Source organism: Lissotriton helveticus, chromosome 3_1 (genome assembly GCF_964261635.1).
Source record: "Lissotriton helveticus chromosome 3_1, aLisHel1.1, whole genome shotgun sequence".
In the NCBI taxonomy this organism is placed as follows: domain Eukaryota; kingdom Metazoa; phylum Chordata; class Amphibia; order Caudata; family Salamandridae; genus Lissotriton; species Lissotriton helveticus.
This window is the reverse complement of record NC_136061.1, coordinates 7,675,090-7,693,376: the sequence shown is the minus strand read 5'-3', so window position 1 is coordinate 7,693,376 and position 18,287 is coordinate 7,675,090. Positions and strand designations below refer to the sequence as shown.

The following is an 18,287-nucleotide window of genomic DNA, read 5'->3' as shown; positions in this document are numbered from 1 at the left end:
TGAGCCTTGTGGGTTCCTCTTCTAGGGGAGTGAGCTTCTAGCATCGCTGTTCTGGAGAAGGTGGCCTCCTGGATTAGTCTTGCAGAGGACTGAGTCCCCTGGGTTTCTCTCCTGGAGGAGGGAGCCTTTTAGTCTTGTATTCTAGAGTAGGTGGATTCCCCTCTACAGGAAGAAGCCATCTTAAGTTGCTCTTCCAGGGAAGTGAGCCTCTTTGGTTGTTCTTTTAGTGGAGGGGGCCTCTAGAACTGGTGTTCTAGAGAAGGTGGCCTCCTTGGTTTTTCTCGCATTGGAAGGAGTTCTTTGGGTTTTTCTACTAGTGAAGGGACCCTGTTGGGATACTATTCTACAGGAGCAGGTGCTCAGGTTTGAGCCACTTGGGGTTCTCTATTATCTGCACCTCTATCAAAAATAGGAGCTTCATTTTACACCTTTGTAGTTCACTGGATTCACATTGCCAACCAATCACAAACTTTAGTTAGTCTTTAACATCCTCTACCATACCCAATGGCTGCTCCTGCATCCAACATCTACCACAGAAGCCAAGGTCCACCATCACCACTCAATGCCCACCACACACCCAGTGCCCACCGCCAGCCTTTCATACCCACCATCACATCCAATGTCCATCACAGCAGCCGATGCCCACCACTTGCACCCAGTGCCCACCGCCAGCCATTCATGCCCACCATCACATCCAATGTCCATCACAGCAGCCGATGCCCACCACCAGCCATTCATGACCACCACCTGCACCCAATGTCCACCACAGCTCCCATCTTCTGCCACCAGCAGCCAGTGCTCACCTCACCATGCAATGTGCATTACCAGTCACCAACGCTCACCCTCCGTAACCTCTCTGGGACAACAACTCAAGAAGTGAAGATCATAAGGTGTTAAACAGAGGTCTTGTCAGCCGTGTAAGTGCTGCTTACATCGGGAATGTCCACTTGTGATACTGGTGGCTTGTCTGCTCTTATGAACAACTAGAGTTTGCCTGAGGCCATTAGAATGGTTTGTCCCAGAATGACACATGCAGCAGTGAGTAGCCTGCTGTGTGGGCTCCACAGGTGCAGCCAATATTGTGCTTAGTGGTTTCATCTCTATGAATGTATTTCATTTCTGTTTTATTACCTTCTGAAAAGTGTAAATGTAAATTATGTATTTTTTAGCAAAGATAAAGACAAATCATAGAGCTTTTATCTGAGGTTTACTTATTCAGTTATTTTTTCTGAAACAGATGCATATATGTTTTATCACTTTTTTGTATTACAATAAATGCTACAAAGAAAAGCCTTGCATCATGTGTGTTTGTGACTCAAACTATAGGGGAAGAGATACTCTATCTTTTCATGTCTCTTTTAACCGGGCTAGGTTTGATTAATTTTAGCAACCATTCTATCTCATTATCTGCATTGGGCTTTATTCCTTCTGCTCTTAGTATTAAACACTAGCTTGGATTTTTTGTCATTTGGGAGATTTAAGAGGGCACTACTGTATTTGAAATGTTAATCAGTCCAGGTGAAATCAGTTAATATACATGTACATGTTAGGATTATTGCCACTAGCCTAGGGCTCGCCCTTCACGTAAGCTGCCATTTTCGGGAGGTGGTCTTTGAAGGTATAGTGTTTCATGTACACGCCTCCATGGCAAAATATACGAGCAGCATCTGTGCAAATGTAAATGTGTTTGTATTTATATAGCGCACTTCTACCCTGAGGTCTCGTAGCACTGTATTCATACCGCTGTGGAACCCATCCTGGCTTTCCCTGTGAGGCACCCCCAAGGTGGAGGCCAGGCATCCAAGCACTGCTGGGGCCATTGTGGAGATTAAGCAAGCTATTGCCCAGAGTCACAGAGTGGGACCCATGATTAGACTAGGCACCGAGGCGAGAATTATCAGGTCCGAGGAAATTGAGTCCAAGAGCCGCCGAGGCGGGGAATTGAACCCTGGTCCCGGGCCAGACCTCTGCATCAGGGTCTGTCGCTCTAACCATTGAGCCACGCAGCATGTACGTGTGGCAGGTGTGTCGAAGGCACGGCAAGGGTAGTCCCGTCTGTGTCCGTCATAATCCCGAAAGTCCCTGTCAGCATCCTGGAAGCACATTTTGGTGTCCCGGAAGCCCTTGTCAGCATCCACGAGGCGCCCATCAGCGTCTTGGAAGTGTCAGACATCAGACATGCTGTCCCTTTTTGTCCTTCATTTTCTATATACTCAAGAAGAATTTCTGAACTTAAAAAAGTAGTTGAGTGAGATTCCTGAGGTAAAGAAAGCTTCTAATGAGAGGAGGGTGCTTCAGGGCTTTAAAACAGGTAGTAAAATGGTGACCCCAGACCCCAGGTTGAACTGCACGCTATTGTCACTCATAGAGAGGTGGATCCATCAATCTTTCAGGGGAGAGCACAGTAATGCGCCATATTTAACATTACATGGTGCATTGTAGTCCTCTCCTTGCACTGGTGTACTATGTTATGCTATGGTAAAATATTTCTTAAGCGCGCTTACACTAGGCGGTTTCATGGTGCTGAGAGAAGAAGAGCTGAGACGAAGGGTACTTATTGATATGCTTGAGAGAATAAAAGAGTTTTCAGGAAAGTTCTGAATTTAGTGTAGCATGTGGCCAGTTGGAGCTCATTAGGGAGGGAGTTCCAGAAACGGGGGGCTAAGGAGGAAAATCTCAGACCTCCATGCTTTTTCCGTCTGAAGGTGGGAATGGTGAGCAAGTGAAGATGGGAGGAACGGAGCTTGTGTGACGGAGTGTAGCGTTAAATCCGGGAAGAGATGAAGGTAGGGGATTGGTCGGTGAGAGCTTTAAATATGGTGCAGCCAAGTTTGAAGAGACAGCGTTTGGCTAAAGGTAGCCAATGCATGCTCTTCATGAGCGGACTAATGTGTTGGTGTCTGGGTTGGCGAAAGATGAGCCTAGCTGCCTGATTTTATAAGAGTTGCAGGCGATTGAGTTGGTATGCCGGGATACAGGGCGTTCGCGTAGTCGATGCGGGAGGTGACAAGGGCCATGATAACAAGGATGAGAGCTTCCTTGGTAGGGAATCTGCAGATTTTGCGGATTCTGCGGAGGTGAAAAAAGAAGGAGGAAACTACTGATTGATTTGGGGCTTAAGCCATAGGTTGCTACAGATGATTACTCCAAGGCTCTTTACAGAGTTGACTGGGTTAGGAGCGGGGCCTAATGAAGACGGCCAGAAGCTGGGATTCCAGGGGTTGAAGGAATCTCCAATTAAAACCGCCAACGCAGGAACACCCGCGTCATGTTACAAGGGAGCCTGCGTTAAAGACAAAATTCCTTTTGTGCATGAAGGGACATCTTCCTGCACAAAAACTATCCTCTGAGGTTTTTTCCTCTTTCTACTAGTGCTGCAGAATGAAGCAGACATAAGAAGAGGAATTAACAAGGAGAAATAAAGATATTTCTCCTCGTTGCACCTCCCCTGGTATAGGCATAGCATTTTGATACATTGCTAGAGCTACTGCTCATGGTAAATCTGGGAATGCGCAAATATCAATGGATGGATGAGTGGGAACCCCCACACTCCACCCCAGGAACGCCGCAGCGACTAGCGCTGCCTCGCGTTACTCCAGGTTCATGAAGCGCCGCTGGGACACACATGGTGGCCTTGCGTAGCTTGGTAAATCAGAGTTCAGTGTTGCATTGCCCTTGCCTTACCTTGCTTGGCACAAGGGCGACACAGCACTTTGACAAATCTTGCAAAAAATACTCATGCAGAGAAAATGTTTCTTGTCTTAAAACTGAACATCTTGATATGCTGGGTCTGATTGAACCTTGGCTGAGGGATTGGTCAGACCCTAACCTACATACAGCAGCCCCCCAGGTACAACAATATTAGAGGACAGAGAAGCTGGCTCAGCCATTCAAATGTGTTAATTAAAACAATTGAATGACCAATTTCCCATTAGCATTAACTTTTTATGTAACTCCACCCAAAAACAATGTGGGCTTGTTCACTATTATATTCCCAATACCCAGGTATAGTTTGAATTTTTGTTCCTCTCTAGCTGAAATGATTGCTCCACATTTATTATAATCTTAGAATTTTTATTTAATGGGCGGTTTCAATATACAGTGGAATGATCAAAATATTTCTGAGTCTACAGACCTGTCGCTCTCGCTGTCTGATGTAAACCTGGAACCAGTGCTTTTATCACACACAAGAAAGTCCACTAAATTCATCAAAATTTTTACAATGGAAGACACACTTTGGGAGGCAGCTGAAGATGGTATGTTCTGAACATTTTACATTAAAGATAACAGCCATGGCCGACCACCCATCAAAGTTACCCAACTATTGGGGTGATCTTGATCTTACATTTCACAAGTGTCCTTGGATAAAGTACGTGGGCAAACCCCCACCTTCTTTCTGCAGTGGTAAGGAAGTTAGGAAACCAGTGGAGCGCGTCAATGACTGAGTTAATGATGCTCTACATTCAGTGGTAAGGAGGGTACCCAACCAGTGGGGGCATCAGTGATTGGGTTAATAATGCTCTCGATTCAGGGGCAAGGAGGGTACCCAACCAGTGGGGGCATAAGTGACTGGGTTAATGATGCTTTAGATTCAGAGGTAAGGAGGGTACCCAATCACTGGAGGTAGTCAGTGATGAGTTAGCGATTCTCTAGATTTAGCAGTAAGGAGCGTACCCAAACCGTGGAGGGTATCATTGACTAGGCTAATGATGTTCTAGATTCAGTGGAACCCAACCACGTCAGGCTGGAACCACCACTCTAGTCAGGGTAAGCTAGACATAGAATAAAATAAACTGTGCTCACCGTCTGGTAGCTTGGCACCGAGCAGTCAGTTTTATCTACTAAGGCATTGTGTAAAGTATTTGTTCCACACATATACACAGTAACGCAATGAATACATCAAAAAGGACTCCACACAGATTTAAACATATAGATATTCGTTTTATGAATAAAACAAGACCAAAATGACAAAAATCGGGATTATGATTTTTTTTAAATAAAAAACCACAAACAGTGCTTAGAAGTCAATAGCACTACAAGGTTACTTTATGTCACACTAGGCTGGGGTAAATCCAAAGTTCAGGGCAAACGCGATGGAGCGCGTGTCAGATACAGTTCCAAACAGGTACTGCTGAGCTGAGCCAAGAGCCCCGTTCGTGGTGGACACGATCACTGGCAGCAAGTAGAGCATCACTAGCAATGATGCTGCAGGCACAAAGGGTCTGCCGGGTGTCACAGATGGCAGACGAGGCATTGCAGATGCAGGTGACAATGCTTACTGAGCATAGAGAGGATGCTGAGGTTGCTTGCGCTGACCCTTCGAGAGAGCGTCACAGTACGAGTGCAAACTGGGCTGTTTGCAATCATGAAGAACCCAAAAGCTTGATTCAAGGGGCCCAGGAGCTGTAGGTGAGTAAACAACTGCAGAACCCACTTCTGGGGCCTGGAGCTTGGAGACTACACCTCAGGCAAGTGTATGACTCACGTACGGGAGAGTCTATCAGCACCAGCAGAATTGTAGGAGACTTCAGAAAACAGAAGGTAAGCGAGCAAGCCCTTGGAGATCATTTGGAGGGAAACCAGAGTCCAGCAGAGGTAGGGAGAGGCAGCAGGGCAACAAGCATAAAAGCAGTCCTTCCAGAAAAGCAGTCCAGTTGAGTCATTCAAGCAACTCAGCATTCCTTCTGACCGATTCAGAAGTGTCCGGTTTTTAGGGGGTCAGAGACCCAGCACTTTTACCCAAAAACGCCTTTGATGTAGAGGGTGACTTCAAAGGAACTCGCTGAAATGCACAAGGATCCCTTTCAACCCAGTCCTGTCTGCCAGGCTAACCCTGTTGGGGTAGGTAAATCAGTGCTTTGTGTGAGGACAGGACACAGCCTACTCAGATGTAAGTTTGTGCCACCTCTCCCCTTCCTGCTCTGGAAGGCTATCAGAATGCAGAAGAATGCACAGGAGTGTCCTGTCACACCCAGCCCTTCCTGTGTTAGTGGTTGTCAAGAAGGAATGCATAAAGTGTAGCTGTCACCCAAACCAGCCTTGTATAAGAAACAGGCTGTCAGGCACAACGATCAGTACCTAAAAGTGGCATTTCTAGAACAGTAATGTTAAATCATCTTCACCAGTAAGTAGGGTTTTTCATCACCCTTCCAAACACATCAAACATAAATAAACTGCTCCTCTCTGATCAGGAATTACAGCTTAAAAGTGTATTACGGAATTTCCAATGCTGGCCTATGAGAGGGGTAGGCATCTCAGTAGTCAAATAGGAAATAGGCTATTTGTCACTACCAGGTAATGCAAAACATAAAGGTACATGTCCTAACATTTTCTTACATGGCACCCTGCCCTTAGGCATACTCATTACCTACCTTAGGGGTGACTTATATATAATAAAATGCGAGTTTAAGGCTTAGCATGTAGTTTTGAATGCCAAGTCAGAGTGGCAGTAAACTGTACACACAGGTCTTACAGTGGCAAGCATGAGACAGGTTTAAAAGGCTATGTGTGTGGGTGGCACAAGGAGTGCTGCAGGCCGACTGGTAGCATTTGAAGTACAGGCCCTGGGTATGTGGTATACCAGTTTACAAGAGACGTACAGGTACAACCAATTTGGCAATCAGGTATGGGCCAGAATCATTATGTTTAGTGTAGAAACATGTACACTTTAGCATTGGTAAGCAGTGGCAAAGTGCTCAGAGTCCTAAGGCCAACAAAAAGAATCAACAAAAAAATGAGGCAAAAGCCAACAATTTGGGGGAAAGACCGCTGTACGAATGACAGGTCTAACAGAGGGAGCCAGTGAGTCAGTCAAAATAACTTTGTTCGATTTATCATAATAAACCATAAACAAACATATAGTATAAAGTTGTTAAAATCCTCACAACACATTTAAAAAAAATCATCAGAAAGAGAGAAAAACTCCAGACAGAAACATAAAAAACAAACCGTGCAATTGTCTAAAAATTGTAACTATAATAAGGCTAGCCTCACTTGTCTAAAACCCAGTGGCAGCAATAAAACGGGACAAACTTATGTTGCAGAATCATTAACTTTGGACAAATAAAAACAATATGTAAAGTGTTGAGTGCAGCAGCCGTACCACAAGTTCAAAATAAAGGATCCTTTGGTTTATTCCAACCAACCAACAGCTGTGGAAATACATTTAGGTGAAAATAAGACAAGAGGCGCCTATAAAATACCAGCAGGCCTAGAGTTAAATGGCATTCACATTTACCAGAGAGTTTTACCATCTCATAGCGCTTACAGGAAGTTTTATTCAAAGCCCTCTCTGTCCTTTTTTCTGCATCCGGAACTAATAATCCTTTTTACAATTAACTCTGGTTGGTGAAACACCTCTGGACTACCCATCCCCCACAAGAGATCTGTATCCATGGGATCTGATGACCATCGATCAACCCCAGAGAGTCTCTCAGAATCATTGTGTTAAAATCCAGGTCATTTTTGAACCATAATAAAAAAAAACGTCGGAATTTGTAAAGCGCACAGCTACCTCCACCGGAGGTGTCCCGGCGCTGTCCGTATACCACTTAGGAACCCTTCCTGGCTTTTCTGGGAAATGTCCACTTTTGGGCACCCCCCAGGTGCAGCCAGGCATCCCAGCGCTTTTGGGGCCGTTGTGGAGACTAAGCAAGCTATTGCCCAGAGTTGCAGCGTGGGACCCATGATCAGAACAGGCACTGAGGCGAGAATATCCAGTCAGGGAAATTAATGAGCTGGAGACCCGCCGAGGCGGGAATCGAACCCTGGTCCCTGGCCAGAGCTCTGCATCAAGGTCTGCCTGCTCTAACCATTGAGCCACACTTCTCCACTAATAATGACAACCCTAATAATACAGGTGGATTTGGATTTAATGTAAGGTAAAAGTGACTCCCAGTTCTTCATGAAGAATTTCTGATGGGTCAGACTGAGGCAATCTCAGAATCCTCCTAAAAACATGTATCCTCTAAACCTGGATGAAAGAACAGAACACATACCCCCAGATCTCTACTCCCAAAGACAGACTGGCACATATGTGGCTCTTAAATAACCATCATTGCTTTAATATGCAGGCGTCCTAATCTTCTCGAAAAAGCATCAGTACAATGAGCCACTTTGCTAGAAGACGGGGAACGGCACTAACTAAAGAGTCGTAATTTAGTTCATCGGAACAAACACATACATAGACACATTTGTTCGTTCTGCTAATGTGCTGTCCCCATGTCCTTTGGGATTTACTTTGAACTCCTTTAGGCCCTAACACCATCAGGTAGGCTCTAGTCAAATTGTTTTTCCAGCCTAGAGTGTCATCAAATAAAAACAATCAATTAGAAGTTGCAGTCGATTGGCTGTAAGCACAGAATCATCCGCGTACAACAAGGCTGGCCCCTGCCTGTCACCCACCAGAGGGACACCCTGACACCACTAAAAACCATTCCAACTGATTCATATATAAAGCTAACAACAAAGGTGCTAACACTCAGCCACGACAGACTTGTCTTCCTATCCGAAAGTGCAAAGAGCAGGTCCCATCAACTGAGGCTTCCAATAAATGAATGACAGCCTTCTAGCCCCCATGTACACCCAAGGCACAGTCCATAAAGTGGCTCTATCAACTGTATCGAAGGCTGTGCTGAGGTCCATGGAGGCCATTTGTATTTCCTCCTTCCTCACCTTAACATACTTGGTGATTAATAAATAAAGATTACAGTTTTGCTTGATTGTTCCCCTCCCTGATCTAAAACCACATTGAGCTTCTGAAATAAAATTCCATTCTCCGCCCAGTCCTCAATCGATGTCACTGTCCCTTCCTCATCACCTTCACTTCAGCATCCACTAAAGAGATGGGCGAGAGCAGGCTGGCTGCATCCCCATTTTTTAAAACCTGTACAATGACAGATGGCAAGAAGATGGCAGCTGACCGCACACTGCCGCATTTAGCTGCTGGGTGACCAGAGGGCCCATACATCCACAAGTGGCTTATAAAGGTCTCCTGGAATCCCATCTGGCCAGCAGCTTTGTTTGAGTGAAGAGACGCAATCGCTTCTGCAACGTCTCTGGCATCGACCTTTGGAGGGCTCCCACTGCCAAAGGGGGGTCACCTCTACTGGACAGCGGATAAAGTGTTACCTGTGGCATAAACAGCTTCAGAATGGCTGCCCCAAACCTGTGCAGGAGTGGTGTGGGTCTGTCTGGGAGAGCTGCCTCATTAAAAAGTCCTGTTTCAATATTGTCCAGACTCACATACATCCCCTCACTCACCCCATGCCTCCATTTTAAGTACTGCCTTCCGGATGTTGCAAGCTCGACTAAACCGCTCTCTGGCCTCCATTACTAACTCCTCACCCTTGGTATTTGAGGTAAGAACTTCAACAGTTCCAGGGGCGGCCTTAGGCATGTGCAAGCTTTGCACCTGCACAGGGCCGCCAAAACCCAGGGACCGCCACACCAATGTATATCCTTAATATATTATTCCTCTGAGGATAGATACATATTTGTGTGGCGGCTCCTGGCAGGGGTTAGGCAGCCTCCGGCTCGGTTCCACTTCCAAACACCCTGACCCCCCCCCCCCCCCCTCTTCACTGGCCCCCAGTTCCGCCCTGCCCGGACGCCCTCTTCAGGGGCCCCTACCTACGCTCCCTGCCCAGGGCCGCCATGAGCCTAGAGCCGACCCTGACAGTTCCTTATGAACTGAAGAACAACTCTTGTTGAAGCACTCGGGCCTGGCTGCCCCCCCCCCCCCCCCCGGAAGTCCCTTATGCACTGATTCTCAGATATTAGAAAAGGAGATATTATGATCTGATCTGAGGCATCTGTCAATGAACAGTTTTCAAAATCAACGTGCTGTGTCTGGATCAGGTCATTTAAAAAGTCCTCAGGTCCTTTTCATTCCCCACGCAAGCCTCGGTCCTTGGTCCTGTAAACTGCAGAGGTACTTTACATGGAGCGACTACCTTTTCTTCTTCTCGATCAATCCACCTAAACTGCGACACTCGCAGATTGCGACCGCTACTAATGTCCATTCTGTGATAAAGGTAGAAGCAAGGGTATCAACCCCGCCGAAACCAAATAAAGTCAATAACAGAGCTACACTCTCTTCCCTTAAAAGGTGGTACAAAATCAGGGAAGGAATAACTAGATTCATCAGCAAGTTAAGAAGATTAAATGTGGCTGCTGGAATATTAAACATGACACCCTGGCAGGAATGAGAGACATTACCAGGATCTACCTCCGCCCATGTTGCCTCCTCAAAGACATGGGCGTGAGTTAAAATCACCTGCTAACACTATCCAAGGTGAAACTATGCCTTTGAAAATAACCTTTGGAAACTTAGATTCTTCTGTCTCTAAAACTTCTCCTGAGGAGGGTGAATTGTAAACATTAACCACAAGGACTCTTATATTCTCGGTAAATGGTAGAAGAACTCTCAATGTGATAGTTAAGCTGGAGATGGCCAACTTCATCTAACAGCCTAGGGTCAAGCATTGCCAACCCTCCCCTTGCTCTCAACTGCAATACTGGCGAGGTGTGTGCATAAAATGTGTTATAATGTGAGGTGAGCCCACCCGAACCATCCCATATCCCTTTTAGACGTATATTATGGAATGATTTCAGCACAGTAACCTCATGATCACCATTTAAAACAGATCTCAGCCCTGCCACATTCCAAGTCATGCTTCTCAGCTGCTTCCTGCTCCTTCAAGGTAGCTCTCTGGCTCCAGTAGTCTTCACCCTTTAACCTCTAATGCCAAAGGTTATTCCTGCTCTTCAAGCTGAGACAGGGCTTCAAACTTGGTACAATAATTAACTTCCTAATTAATAACCAAATAGGGTGGGGGCCCCCCTTGTCCTCTGTACCCAGTGCTCCAATGAACCCTGAGCTCCAAAGAATTTCATCAGAGATTAGAAAAATCCCAAAAGGGTGGGGAGGGGGGCGTGGCTGGTGCCCAAGGAGGATGGCGGCATCTCCCTGACTCTCCATGTCAATGAACAGTTTTCAAAATCAACGTGCTGTGTCTGGATCAGGTCATTTAAAAAGTCCTCATGTGACTGCTCCCTATGTGACTCAGGCTCCTATCTGCCCCCTCTTTAGATGCCTCCGTGCTGTGCCCCTGAGCCTCATGTGACTCAGGCTCCTATCTGCCCCCTCTATAGATGCCCCCGTGCTGTGCCCCTGAGCCTCATGTGACTCAGGCTCCTGTCTGCCCCCTCTATAGATACCTCTGTGCTGTGCCGCTGAACATCATGGGACTCAGGCTCCTATCTGCCCCCTCTATAGATGCCTCCGTGATGTGCCCCTGAACCTCATGTGACTCAGGCTCCTATCTGCCCCCTCTTTAGATGCCCCCGTGCTGTGCCCCTGAGCCTCAGGTGACTCAGGCTCCTAGCTGCCCCTTCTATAGATGCCCCCGTGCTGTGCCGCTGAACCTCATGTGACTCAGGCTCCCTTCTGCCCCCTCTATAGATGCCCCCGTGCTGTGCCCCTGAACCTCATGTGACTCAGGCTCCCTTCTTCCCCCTCTATAGATGCCCCCGTGCTGTGCCGCTGAGCCTCATGTGACTCAGGCTCCTATCTGCCCCATCTACAGATGCCCCCGTGCTGTGCCCCTGAGCCTCATGTGACTCAGGCTCCCATCTGCCCCCTCTATAGATGCCCCGTGCCGTGCCCCTGAACCTCATGTGACTCAGGCTCCTATCTGCCCCCTCTATAGATGCCCCCGTGCTGTGCCCCTGAACCTCATGTGACTCAGGCTCCCACCTGCCCCCTCTATAGATGCCCCCGTGCTGTGCCCCTGAACCTCATGTGACTCAGGCTCCCTTCTGCCCCCTCTATAGATGCCCCAGTGCTGTGCCGCTGAACCTCATGTGACTCAGGCTCCCTTCTGCCCCCTCTATAGATGCCCCCGTGCTGTGCCGCTGAGCCTCATGTGACTCAGGCTCCCTTCTGCCCCCTCTATAGATGCCCCCGTGCTGTGCCCCTGAGCCTCATGTGACTAAGGCTCCTATCTACTCCCTCTATAGATGCCTCCGTGCTGTGCCCCTGAACCTCATGAGACTCAGGCTCCCTTCTGCCCCCTCTATGGATGCCCCCGTGCTGTGCCGCTGAGCCTCATGTGACTCAGGCTCCTATCTGCCCCCTCTACAGATGCTCCCGTGCTGTGCCCCTGAGCCTCATGTGACTCAGGCTCCTATCTGCCCCTCTATAGATGCCTCCGTGCTGTGCCCCTGAACCTCATGTGACTCAGGCTCCTATCTGCCCCCTCTATAGATGCCCCCGTGCTGTGCCCCTGAACCTCATGTGACTCAGGCTCCTATCTGCCCCCTCTATAGATGCCCAGTGCTGTGCCCCCGAACCTCATGTGACTCAGGCTCCTATCTGCCCCCTCTATAGATGCCAATGTGCTGTGCCGCTGAACCTCAGGTGACTCAGGCTCCCTTCTGCCCCCTCTATAGATGCCCCCGTGCTGTGCCCCTGAGCCTCATGTGACTCAGGCTCCTATCCACCCCCTCTATAGATGCCCCCGTGCTGTGCCGCTGAACCTCATGTGACTCAGGCTCCCTTCTGCCCCCTCTATAGATGCCTCCATGCTGTGCCCCTGAGCCTCATTAGACTCAGGCTCCTATCTGCCCCCTCTATAGATGCCCCCGTGCTGTGCCGCTGAACCTCATGTGACTCAGGCTCCCATCTGCCCCTCTATAGATGCCCCCGTGCTGTGCCCCTGAACCTCATGTGACTCAGGATCCTATCTGCCCCCTCTATAGATGCACCCATGCTGTGCCCCTGAACGTCATGTGACTCAGGCTCCCATCTGCCCCCTCTATAGATGCCCCCGTGCTGTGCCCCTGAACCTCATGTGACTCAGGCTCCCATCTGCCCCCTCTATAGATGCCCCCGTGCTGTGCCGCTGAACCTCATGTGACTAAGGCTCCCATCTGCCCCCTCTATAGATGCCCCCGTGCTGGGCCGCTGAACCTCATGTGACTCAGGCTCCTATCTGCCCCCTCTATAGATGCCCCCGTGCTGTGCCCCTGAGCCTCAGGTGACTCAGGCTCCTATCTGCCCCCTCTATAGATGCCCCCGTGCGGTGCCGCTGATCCTCATGCGACTCAGGCTCCTATCTGCCCCCTCTATAGATGCCCCCGTGCTGTGCCCCTGAGCCTCAGGTGACTCAGGCTCCTATCTGCCCCCTCTATAGATGCCCCCGTGCGGTGCCGCTGATCCTCATGCGACTCAGGCTCCTATCTGCCCCCTCGATAGATGCCCCCGTGCGGTGCCGCTGGCCTCATGTGACTCAGGCTCCTATCTGCCCCCTCTATAGATGCCCCTGTGCTGTGCCGCTGAACCTCATGTGACTCAGGCTCCCACCTGCCCCCTCTATAGATGCCCCCGTGCTGTGCCCCTGAACCTCATGTGACTCAGGATCCTATCTGCCCCCTCGATAGATGCCCCCGTGCTGTGCCGCTGAACCTCATGTGACTCAGGCTCCCACCTGCCCCCTCGATAGATGCCTCCGTGCTGTGCCGCTGAACCTCATGTGACTCAGGCTCCTATCTGCCCCCTCGATAGATGCCCCCGTGCTGTGCCGCTGAACCTCATGTGACTCAGGCTCCCACCTGCCCCTCCTTGAGGCAGGCATAATGAGGAGAAATGTGTTATTTTTTCTCCTTGTTACTCCACTTTGCCTGTCGGCTGCATTGTACAGCACACATTCAAAGTGGGGAATGCCTGAAAGCACAGGTGTTGTACTGGATGGGACCCCTCACAGCCCAAAGCCAGACTTCCCATAATTAATCCCCCCGGGTGTTTGTGACAAGTGTGACTGCGCTGGGGCAGTATTGTGCCTATGCAGGGGGAGCAGAGGGGCCACATCTTAGTAGATATGGTGTGCTCTGCTCCTTCCCATATACACAACGCAGCAACGAGTCCCGCTGAATACGCTTCCGGTGCTAAATCACGCACAAGCCGTGTCACGTGTCTATTTCCGCCCATTGGCGGAACTCCAGGAATCTTGCAGAGATTTTATGTAACTCCACGGAATTCCACAGAGTGGAATTCATGGGTTACACCTATGCCAACAGCAGATTTAAGATTATTTTGCCAGTACTTTAGTGAACTTACATATGTTTTCAGCTGTCTTACTCTTTTGTGGTTGTATATTTTGTATTAGATGTCTCTCTTTAAAGGCCTCGTTCAATTTTGGTGAGGCCACCATTTAGGAGTAACCACTCCCCATTTGCAAGCCCCTCCCTTGTCCCGCCAACACTTACTACAACATGGTTGAATGTTGTACCTGCGCATGCAGACCTCCTCCGCCCGGGCAGAGATCTCTGGACAGTAAAAGATATGAGAGGGAGGTGGAGATTTCCAGATGTGGTTTTGAGGCATACGTTTTAGAGTCTGTAATGTAGAGCTATGTTATGTAATCAAAGTGCCTGTTATGACTGGGCCTCAGTAAGTCAAGGAAGCCAGTGAGGGTCAGAGGGCACCAGAGATATTCACGTTCATATGTGTTAAGGTTTTGCATCACCCTCACATCACACAAGGGAACACAGGGCGATGCAAAACCCAGGATGAAACTTAACAATTCACGCAAGGCCACCTGTCGTGCCTTGGTAAATTTGGGGTACATCAAGGGAGCACGCGTCGCTTGGTGGGGACGATACATGGGTGGAGCGTGGGTGTTCCCATGCATACATCCATGTTTCTGAGGCATTCCTTGATTTACCTACACTGGTAGGCCTCAGAATGTGGTGTTGGAATTGTACGCTTCCCCACCAGAGGTGCAACGAGGAGAAATATCTTGATTTATCCTTGCTGGTTCCTCTTCCACGTGTGCTGCATCCTGCAGAACACCTATTAAAAGGAAAATCCCTCAAAGGATAGTTTCTATGCAGCTTCCCCTTCCTACACAAAAACAATCCTGCCTTCAATGCAGGCCCCCTTGCTCCATGGCGTAAGGATGCTTGCTTTGGCGCCGGGCTGCAGGTTGTGCTCCAGCGCAGGCAGAGGACAGAGTTCACTGTATCTTGTATATATGGCGCATTCCTGCTCTCTCCCTTTCCCGCAGCACAGGAAGTTGTCTTGAAGCATTGCGTTGCACGAAAAAATTATAAATGTGGCCCTTCGTAGAAAAGATATGGATTTAACTTTTATAGTTTAACTTCAGTTCATAGGGAATGAATTATGTTTTGTAAATTAATCTGAATAGACTTAGCTTTGGATTGTATTCACAAACGTTCTCCTCGACCTTCGATGTTTCAGATTTACGAAACTCGCCACCTTCGGTGTACCGCCTGAAGCCAGCCGCCGGCAGCGAGAACCAGACGGGGCCCGCCTGTCTGATCACAGACTTCTTCCCCAGTGACCAAGTGAAGGTTTTCATTAACAACAAGGAAGGACAACGGCCACCCACACTGGTGGAAAGTGGGAAGAGGTGGAGCTACGGGGTGGTGGAATGGAGCAGCGACCCGCATGGCCAACCCGTCAACTGCGCTGCGTCGTACAAGGCGAGACACAACTACACGTACGAAGGCAAAGGCAAGTGGTGTCACAGTGCATGGTCACTGCAAGAGGGGATGTGAGTGGAATACAAGACTCTGATAATGTTGATGAAATATGAACAATCTCTGCAGACATGTAGGTGTGGTCTTCAGTTACAACAGACAGGACTGAGATGAAACATCAGGCACAAAGATCAGAACCTAAAAGTGGCATTTCTAAAACAGTAATGTTAAATCATCTTCGCCAGTAAGTATCGTCGTAGATGGTTGAAGTCCCACAAGTGAGGCTTGAGGATGGAATAGTGCCCTGAAGTATTCTTACAGGCTCTTGGCACATTCATAGGACTAGTGTACCTTTAAATATAGAGTGGGTGTGTCTGGGGCTTCACTCAAAGGCTTTTAAAGCTCTGTGTTACCCTCCATGGATTGCTTCGCACAATCCATTAGGGAGACGCAGAGTTCCAAACTCTGGTGGGTCTGTCATATGGCCAGAATAGATCCGGGCCTCAAAATAACAGTGTCCTCATTAGCAAAGCCAATAACTAAAATAGAAAAAGTGGTCATATCAGGGAAATCAACTGTAAGACATGGCCCCACTCCCCATAAAACCGTCCCACACCGGCATGACACTGACCAGTCGGACCGGCGCATCGGGCACTGCCCGATTGCGCTATAGGCCAGTCCGACCCTGCTCATGGCATGGCCTGTTTTTTGAAACCATCGAGTGCTTGGGCCAAATTATTGCATTGCGCCTGTAGACTCCGCCCCACCCACCCACCAGCCTTACCGCTCTTACCTGCACAGGCCGCGCCTGCTGGTTTGTGTCTGGTGCCCGCTCTAGTGCACCACCGCTGGCTAGAAGGGGAACTACAGCGTGGGGGGGGGGGGCAGAGTCTGTACACTCTGTTCCATCCTTCTTTTTGGTTTTGAGTCACACCATGGATCCTCCAAAGACTAATCTCACAATGTGCTAACATGAAACAAACTCTTGCATAGAAAAACAGATTTTGTCCCAAAAGAGTTTGCACCATCCTTTTTTGACTGAAAGTTTTTTGGAGACTTTGGAAGAGTGGTCTTCAGATGTATTTGATACCGTGCCCCACATTTGATTAAGTAAAAAACTATTCGCGCCCCCCACTCCCAGCAAGGCAAACCTATTTTCTTATAATTATTCTATAAAAGTGGTACTCACTGCTAATCACTCCTACTCACTGCTACTCACTACTACTCACTGTGACTCACTGCTACTCACTGCTGCTCCCTACAACTCACTACTACTCACTGTGACTCACTGCAACTCACTGCTACTCACTTCTACTCACTGTGACTTACTGTGACTCACTCCTACTCACTGCTACTCACTACTACTCAATGTGACTCGGTGACTCATTCCTGCTCACTACTACTCATTGTGATCGCTGCTGCTCGCAGCTATGCACTGTGACTCACTGCTACTAAATACTACTCACTGCTATTCACTACTACTCTTTGCTACTTATTACTACTCACTGTAAATCACTGCTACTCACTGCTACACACTATGGCTCACTGCTACCCAGTGCTACTCACTGTGGCTCACTGCTATTCACTGTGGCTCATTGCTACTCACTGAGAATCAGTGCTACTCAATACTACCTACTGTAACTCACTGCTACTAACTGTTACTCATTGTGGCTCACTGCTACTCACTGCTACTCAATGTGACTCAATTCTACCCACTCCTACTCACCGGAGACTCACTCACTCACTCACTGCTACTCACTACTACTCACTTAGACTCACTGCTAATCACTATTACTCACTGCCCCTCTGTTTTCTGTAAAACCAGAGCACAGTTTTACTCATGATGTCAGTCTCTCTTTTAAAATAAAAGCTTCTCTGGACCAGAGGCTGCCCCCCTCCACTAGAGCAGGTCAGAGTGCCCCTCCCCGAACTCTGCTTTACAGGATCTCCACCTATATTCTTATAAGAGTTATTGATTGATATGGAATTGGTCTATCACTCGTACAAGGCCAAGGAGCTCATCCCACTGGTTATGGAACAAGATCATGAACTAAACCAGAGGCACTGCTGGAAGGACAGGAAAACAAAGCATGGAGTGAATCAATGGACCGAGCTTCCTGGGATGAGAGAGAGCCGAGGGCAAGGATGGGAGACTGAGAAGCAATGGAGGGAGGGGGGAGGTTGTATAAAGGGAGAGAGTGAGTTCCAGACTTTGGGGTTGCAGCCAGGGACATCAGAGGTGTGTTTATTTGGACAAATGTGCACTTCTTGATTTTGTTAATGTCCAGCTCTCTTAAGAAGACTTCTGTCAGCCCTACAGACTGCAAGGGTCATTGAGAAAGAAGGGCTTTTATTTCAATTATAACCTGGTTGTAAATGTCCAAAGGGGGGGGGGAAGTATCAGATACTAAGAGCTCCTATAGAGAAATGATGGGCCTTCCTTGTCATCTCCATCACCTGCGTGGCGGATGTCCCGTCCATCCCCAAGGGCGTTGCAGCCTCTGGAGCTCATGGTCAGGGGATGGGGCACCCACCGCACAGAGTCCCGCACCCTTTGATGTCTAAATTGGGCCCTAAATTACTATTTTTCTGCTACGTTGTGAAAAACCCACCAATAATCCTTGACATTTTCTCTTTTTCAGATGATGTTCAGAAGTCCTGCCCTGTGATGTCAGTCGATGAAAGTTTTCAAACAGGTATGACAGCCATCATCTGACTGTGGTACACCCAGTGTCCATCAGGCAGTCTTGAGTTAAGGACCAGAGGGATGATGACAACAATGA

The 18,287-nt window shown here is 48.5% G+C and overlaps 1 protein-coding gene across 1 annotated transcript in view; it reads left to right on the top strand.

Moving 5' to 3' along the window:
* Positions 1-18,287, top strand: part of LOC144825364 (uncharacterized) — a 158,065-nt gene that overhangs the window by 128,080 nt on the left and 11,698 nt on the right. The window contains exons 6-7 of the mRNA XM_078684151.1: positions 15,263-15,532; positions 18,147-18,200. Coding sequence (XP_078540277.1) covers positions 15,263-15,532; positions 18,147-18,200 — 324 coding nt within the window. The remainder of the gene's footprint in view (positions 1-15,262; positions 15,533-18,146; positions 18,201-18,287) is intronic.